This window comes from Zingiber officinale, chromosome 8A, assembly GCF_018446385.1.
Source record: "Zingiber officinale cultivar Zhangliang chromosome 8A, Zo_v1.1, whole genome shotgun sequence".
NCBI classification, from domain to species: domain Eukaryota; kingdom Viridiplantae; phylum Streptophyta; class Magnoliopsida; order Zingiberales; family Zingiberaceae; genus Zingiber; species Zingiber officinale.
The window spans coordinates 12,862,399-12,870,433 of NC_056000.1; the positions used below are offsets into that span (position 1 = coordinate 12,862,399).

The 8,035-nt window shown below is 45.3% G+C and overlaps 1 protein-coding gene across 1 annotated transcript; it reads right to left on the reverse strand.

Annotated features, from left to right (window-relative positions):
• Positions 1 to 5,843: 5,843 nt before the first annotated feature.
• LOC122011387 lies at positions 5,844 to 7,265 on the reverse strand. Its single transcript, XM_042567774.1, has 2 exons — positions 6,586 to 7,265; positions 5,844 to 6,422 (listed from the first exon to the last, which is right to left on the reverse strand). Exons 1-2 carry the CDS (start codon positions 7,187 to 7,189, stop codon positions 6,337 to 6,339), a joined length of 690 nt encoding a protein of 229 aa, XP_042423708.1. The 5' UTR covers positions 7,190 to 7,265; the 3' UTR covers positions 5,844 to 6,336.
• Positions 7,266 to 8,035: the final 770 nt, after the last annotated feature.

Sequence of the window (8,035 nt, forward strand, 5' to 3'; positions counted from 1 at the left end):
AAATTAATATTAATTGCCTTAGAAATTTTTTTTATGAAAATTCACTTAAAATTTTGTTTACCTTAGACTTGTTTAAAGAACCCCTATTTTTGATGTGATCAAAGGGGGAGAAGAATGTTAAGTCTAGGGGGAGGTATATAAATTTTTTTTTGAAATATCTTTGGACTTAATTGCAAATAAAGTGTTTTTATTGCATCTGTTTTTTCCTAACTTAACTTGGGTTGCTCACATCAAAAAGAGAGAGATTGTTGGAACCCCGAGGTGTTTTGATGTGATCAAACAAATTAAGCTAGGTCCTGCGTTGTTTAACCCTTGTGTCTAAGTGTGCGGGAGCTTAGGAACACAGGAAGTCGAGCGGAAGACGCAGCTAACGAGAAGGACGGCACGGGGAGAGAGCCGACGGGCTCGGTGCGTCCGAGGGACGAGGTGACCGCGGAAGAGTACACCGGCGGACGAGAAGAACGTGCGCAGCATTCGACGGACGAGAAACCGGGAAGGAAGGCTGCTCGAGGAGAAGGCCGGAACATGGGTTCGGGTGAGCCCTATTCCGGAAGGCCGAGATCACCCAAGCAAACGGAGCCGGAGCGAACAGACCCGGACCGAGATGAGCTGGATCGAGACGAGCTGAACCGGAGTCGAAAAGTCAACTTATGTTGACCTTAGGGCTCTGGGCTCCCGGAACCATTCCGGGCGCCCGGAACCGACCGGGGCGCCCGGAATCGACTTTTCAACAGGATCGAGTTTTGACTCGATCCGACCGTTGGGGGATAAAATTTATGATTTTTGGATTTCATGATAAAATATGCCCTAAATAATGTCTACATGAAATTTCATGATTTTTGGATTTTTGTAGAATTTTCTAAGGGTTTCTGAAGTTGGCTGAATTTGAAATTAAGCAACTATCAGAGCTCCGATCGATCCATGGATCGATTGGAGATTTGGATCGATCAGTGGATCGATTCAGAAGGCATTTCTCGCAAGCAGAAGCTCGCTGGATCGATCAGCAGATCGATCCAAGAAGACTGAATCGATCAGTGGATCGATTCAGCAGGGTTCAATCGATTGGAACCCAACTCCAATCGATCGAAGATGCTGATTTTGGCTGGGAAGGTCTGATTTCAGCATCTTTGAACCTATTTTAGTCTAGGTAACCATTCCAAACCCCTAAAAATATATTTGTATACATAAAACGGGTGTTTTCGTGTGGAAAACAAGGATGGATTGGTTAAGGAAGGCTAAGTTGAAGTTTAGGTTGAAGTTTGTTTCAAATTTTGAATATTTGAACCTCAAAACTTCTAAAATTGGGTTTCCTAAAGTTTTAGGGATTCCAAGTCATTGTTGGTGCAATGACAGAAGTTACCACCATGTCTTTAGAGGGAGGGACTCTTTAAAGACATAAAAATTATTTTTCATGAACCTTGGAAGGTGGTTAACCTTTCGTTAAAAACATGCTCAAGGTTGAGCGTTTGAACTTTAATGGGGAGTGGATATCCTCATTGTTCAAGTGGTTTCAAGTGGATAATGCTCAAGGATGGGCATTTGCCTACATTGGGGGAGAATATAGGGTTAAGGATAATGAAGGGTATGGGATTTTCATTATCGTGTTGATCACAACGAGTGAAGTTGTGAACAACGATGAGCAACTCTTCAGGGGGAGAGTTTTCAACAAGTAAATTTGTTGATGTGTGCCCAAAAATGGGGCATGGTTTGATGTGTGCCAATAGGGGGAGAATGAAAGGGAGTAAGTTAGGCTTTTATTACCTAGAGTGAGTTTGCCCTCTTAGGGGGAGAATGAATGGCTTAACTTATGTATTCATTACCTAGTGGCATGACGAAGGTTTAGGCTATGGGATTAGCCTAACTTACATGTGGTATTGTAAGTGATAGTGTTGGTATTGTCAAACATCAAAAAGGGGGAGATTGTTGGTGCAACATCCCTCAGGTCAAGGTTGACCTGGTTGACCAAGCTTAGTCTTGGTTTGGGTTTCGATGTTTGACAATGCAAGGTTGATTGAAGAAGAGTCAAGTAGGTCAAGGATGACTGGATACTTGACTGGGAAGTCCTAGTGAGTGAAGCTAGGCAGGAGGAAAATCCTGGTGAGTGAAGCCAGGTGAAAGACCTAGTGAGTGAAGCTAGGCAGGAGGAAAATCCTGGTGAGTGAAGCCAGGTGAAAGACCTAGTGAGTGAAGCTAGGCAATTGGGAAGTCCTAGTGAGTGAAGTTAGGCAGGAGGAAAATCCTGGTGAGTGAAGCCAGGTGAAAGACCTAGTAAGTGAAGCTAGGCAATTGGGAAAGTCCTGGTGAGTGAAGCCAGGCAAGAGAAATCCAGATGGGTCAAGGTTGACCAGACATCTGGTGAGAGTCCAAGTAGGTCAAAGGGATTGACCGGATACTTGGCACGAGGAAGAAAAGTCCAAGTAGGTCAGAGGGATTGACCGGATACTTGGCAAGAAGAGAAAAGTCCAAGTGGGTCAAAGGGATTGACCAAACACTTGGTGAGAGAGTCCTAGCTGGTCAAGGGTGACCGGATGCTAGGTCTTATGTATCAACAAGTTATGGTTGACTAGATGTTGGTTTAGGGGGCTTTGGACTTGATTTTAGGCAAAAACCAAGATCTGGATTGATCAGCCGATTGATCCAGCAGGTTTGGATTGATCCATGGATCGATCCAACAGATCTGGATCGATCGGCCGATCGATCCGGTGAGTCCCCGCGAACAAAACCCCTCTGGATCGATCGGTGGATCGATCCAGAAGTCCCAATCGATCAGTGGATCGATTGGGACGCTGCTGCTTCGCCCGATAAGTGCTAGATCGATCCGTGGATCGATCCAGACGTTTTTCCAGAGCACAGAGGAGCTCTGGATCGATCCGTGGATCGATCCAAAGCCTCCCCGATCGATTGGGAGCATTCCAATCGATCGGGATTCGACCGTTAGCGTCGATTTAAGCCGCAAGCGTTCATTTCCTTCGGCATCTCTTCACCGATTCATTTCAGATCTTCACCAGCTTCTCCACAGCTCTTCTCAAGCTCGAGATCGCCAGTTCTTGAAGGCTCTTGGAGGTTCTTCCAAGTCAAGAGGCGGATCAAAGCAAGAAGAATAAACTAGGGTTAGGGTTTTTGCTCTCATTGTAAGCTTGTAAGCTTGTATTTCATTACCTTTCCCTTTCTTCTTGTATTGAGTCTTGTAGGGCTTCTCCGCCCTTGGTAGTTACCATAAAGGAGAGTTTTATTAGTGGAGGGTGTGTGTGTAGGTGTGGATCCTTAGACTAGTCACCTCTTGTGAGGTGGATACCAAGTAAACCAACCTTGTTAGCGTTGTGTGGTTTGTTTCTATATTTTCCGCTGCGCATCTTTGAAGAAACAAGCAACGCCGAGTAACGGGCACGCGACGAGCTATTCACCCCCTCTCTAGCTACTTTTCGGTCCCAACAAAAACCTCCCTATTAATTTATGCCTCTCTGGTCGAATTGACAATTTCATTGTCGTGGATCTCTAACTCGACATTCAGCAACCCCATTACCTAGCTCAAAAAGGTTTCAACATTGCAGTAGCTACAGAAACAAAGATAAACTTTCAGTTAGAAATCAAAACTCAGAGAAGAAGAAAAAGAGCTTACCAAAAGGGAGCTAAATGAGAGCAGGGATAGGGCTTAACCCTTCCTCTAGCAAGGAAATACTATCGAACTTCAAATCTTGCAGATTCTTGGAGGTATGGAAATAGTCTCGCTCCAAGTGATAATTTTTTAAGACAGGAGGTGGGGGTAATTCACGCTGCCAATGAGTTGGCCAGGACAAAGGGTTCGGGGGGATGATAGAAGACCCCTTGAGTAGGCCATGACCAACTCGAGATGAAAATAAGAATACTCTATCCTTCATTTTCTTGAGATAAAAGGAGTGGAAGAGTCGAGCAGATAGAGGGATTCGATACAGGTGAAACGAGATGACTATTTCAGTTAAAATATGGAATGAGTTTGGCCCCAACTGGAACACAGGGATGCAAAAATATTGAGATACCTTGATGAAGAAAGCAGGAATAAGAAAGTGTAGACCACTAATCAAGTAACTGCGGAAGAAGATCACACATTCCGAAGAAGGGCGGTCATTACCGTTGGGGAGTATTAGGCCATAGTCGGCTGGAGTCCCATAGGTCACCCTTATTCGAACTAATGAAGCATTATTAAAATTAGACTCTACATACCTATACTAAGGAGTAGATGAAGACCCCGCAACCATCGCAAGACAAATAACGGGACACATGTGCTAGTAAAGGAAGGGTTAAGGATAGGTTGGTGAACAATAAACAATGATGAGACAAGGGACTTACTCAAGGATGGAATGTAGAAAGCTTGAAGCAAAGACGATGAAGATCAGTGCACACACAAACAAGGGTTGCACAAAGTGACAACAGAGCTCGCAACCTAATTTATATATTGCAAGCGTTTGACTAGGATCCTTGGATCCGAATCATTTTGAAAGCAAGGGACCATCGATCGCTCAATCAAACACAGATTGTAACAATTCATAATAATCATTACACTGAAATAAATGCTCAGTCTTCCTTGACCATGAGTTACCTCACATAATTAATGCGATATAACTTCGAAGACAATGGCATCTTCAGGGCTCGAAAGTCAAAGCTGATAAAACATGCCCCACATTTAAGAGGCATGGTAGTAATTAAGACGGATATCTTATTAAAGGTCACGTCTAAGATTTGCTCTTTGTCATGTGTTCGGGGATAATCAAGATGAGAAAGGATGTTCTACCACATCATATCAATCCGGTCAGTCAGACTTTCTCTTCCTTCGACTAAATTTAAGGAGGGTAGTGATACAAGGGTAACTAGCGAAGGTCGCGTGGCTAGAGAGGTCAACAGTCTTGCAAGGGCAGTCAAAAGTCAAAGATGTGCTCCAGACTGTTCGATCCCAACTCCTCATCCCCCGACTCCTCGACTCCCAACTCGAGTTCCGATTGCCCTCTACCTAAACTAAAATGAACCTAATTATCAATAATTAAAGTAATGAGCCGGTATTCATTGAGGATGTCCTTTCTCATGAGAAAGGCATAAAATGCAACTATTTACTCCAAAATAAATGGATCGCAATGATCATTTATTTCATAGAATGTGGCAATAGTCGCGAAGAATGAGGGATACAGGGAGAACTTACCAGATAGTCCCGATTCTATAAAAGGTACCTAGTCCTTGTTAGAAAATGTATCCTCACATCTTTTCCAAAAACCCTAATATTATTCATCTTCTTCATCACTCCACCAAAACCTTAATTTGAACTTCGAAGTGATAATATCGGAAAACGCTCTGGTTGTCCCTATAGCCTCTTGTACTTTATCTTCACTCTTACACAAGCATTGGCGGTTGTCCCTATAACCTCTTGTACTTTATCTTCTCTCTTACACAAGCATTGGCGGATCTCCTTGTGGCTTTTTTATAGCCTACCAACTGGCGGTCAAGTCAACACAACGCCAACTCATCGTGACTCATTCATTGGCATTCCCGGATAGGATCAAAACACAGAGAGGAAGAAGCAGCTTTGAAGAAATAAGTTAATAATTACATGAAGAACTTGATTACATTATTGGCTATTAGTCTGCAGCTTGGGCATAATAATCTAACAACTAAGTTAATATCTTGAGGAACTGCAACAGAAATGGAGTTTGACCTGAGGTGGTAGCATACTCTGACAGATTGTTTTGCAGCAATTCATTTTCAGTTTTAAAGAGTAATAGAAAAAACTTATCTGGAGCAAACTCTAATCGATGATGATAATGAAGGATAATTGAATGATAATAGCATCGCCTAAACAAACAATCAACGATCAAGCGAGCTGAACTATCAATGTACGATAGTTCTGTTCTTTTATTCATTCAGATAATATTACAATTCATGCACAAACAAACCAGCCCTTCATTTAGCTGAATAAACTAGATATCCTCTTGATCTCTAGTTTGGTATTTCCTTTCACTCCTATAGTTTTATGAATGCTGTGCCACAAATGCAAGATTTCCCTGGATTTTGGTGCTCTAAATTTCCCTTATTTACCGAGAACAATGGCTGCTAAAAATGTTTCTTCACAACCCAATTAATGCAATATGTACAGGGAACAGAAGGGGCTCCTCCCTCAGACCCAACAAACAACACAGTATAAAATTGAGATCAATGGAGCCCTCCACCGAGGGATACATGAAATCTATGGAAGATGAAGAATCCTATCAAACAGCCAGAAAAAAGGAATAATGCATATATCAAACAAACGTGAAAAGGATGCGATATGATGAATGACTCAGTGAGCGTTCATGGCAGTTCAGTTCAGGTTGTTCAGCTATTGAAACGAGACGTAGAAGTGAGCGCCACTGCTTGAGCCCAAGCCCTGATCCTTGCCTTCACGTCCTTGGGGTTATCGCCTGCAACAAAAAACCATGGCAGCATCGTCACAACCAGGACTCACATATTATAAAATCCATCAAAAAAAATCTTTTCTTCTTCTGATTCATCTAATCATTGAATCGCCTTGCCAACGAATTAGAATAAACGACTAATGTTCGTATGAATTGGTAGTGTTTGTACCTGGACTGGAGATCCAGTTGACGGGGGAGTTGCCGCCGCTGCTGGTGTCAGCGGTGAGATCGGAGAAGGTTTCGGGGATCTCCACCGTCCAATCGTTGGACAGGCCGATTCCGAGGTCGCGGCAGGCTCGGACCTCCTCCATGTCCATGGACATCCGGCCGGAGCCGCAGAGCGGCCGGACCAAGACCCGACACTCCGCTCCCGCCGAGGAACCGTAATCCTCCTCCGCAGCGTGGCTCTTCCTCCTCTGCCATACCTGCTCCAGCCACCGATCCCTGCGGATGCGCCCGTGAAGGTGCGGCCTCCTCCGCGCTCCCCTGCCTCGCGCCGCCTCTGTCTCGCTCGCGTACTCCTTGGTCCATTCCTGCGCGGCGAGGACGCGGTCGGGCGTCCCGGGCATGGACGAGATCCCTCCCCCTCCAGAAAAGGAGTCGTCGTCCAATATCACGCGGCCGCCGCCACCCCGCGCTCCTCCCTTGGAGCCCTCGTCCTCGGAAGAGGGCTCCACGTCGGCGTCGTCGCCCTCGGACTCGATGCGGAGGCGTGACATCTTGTAGCTGTTAGCCTCGTCGTAGATGCTGGAAGCAATCTCCTCCGACGCCATTAGCTGCCTTTTCTGTGCGATATCGCAGGCAGAGGAAGAGCAGGGAGACGAACCCGAAAGACTCGATCCCAACCCGTTGATATATATATATCTTCGAGTAGAAAACAATGGGAAATTTGCGGTGGCACGAAGATCTACGGCGGATATTCGCTGGCGAAGAGGAAATTTGAGGTATATTCCCAAGCAATATGTTTATTTCACACGCATGTTTTGCCTGCCAACAGTTGAATAAATTTATGCTGTTTCTTTGTCACTATTATTAGTTTATTACAAGGAATTAAACATAGAATTCGCTGAAGTATCGTTAAACGATTTAGGCTGTTAATCCCGACCATGCTGGGATTCGTACTCAGTTCTGGCCGGAACTCGTGGATTGCGTTCGGCAGTTATTGACGAAACCGGATTTAGAAACTGGTAAGTATAATCTTGGCCGTCCAAATATAGCTGCCCTCGACCCCCGCAGCGTCCGGCTCCGCCTCCGGTTCGTCAATCGTCGCCGGGACCACGACGCGGACACCAAGGGCAAGTCCATCCTCCCGCCACCCTGCCAACACCGTGGAAGTCACTCTGTAGCTTCGTCCGCTAGAAAACGCAGGACACGTGTCTCGGACGACGTCATCTGCTGGAGGAGGGGTCCGCGCACGATGAAGCCATCGTCATAGGGGGCCACTCGAGAAACTAATAAAAATGGCAGGTGCCCTGGTGGCGAGTTCGGTACCAATTTCTTCGGCGGACGCAGCAAGGGACCACTGACGGGGCAGCACGTCCAGGTGGGTCCCATCACTGTTTGCCAATGCCAAAGCTCAACGAACTTTGAAACCATTAATGAATTATGAATGGAGCCGC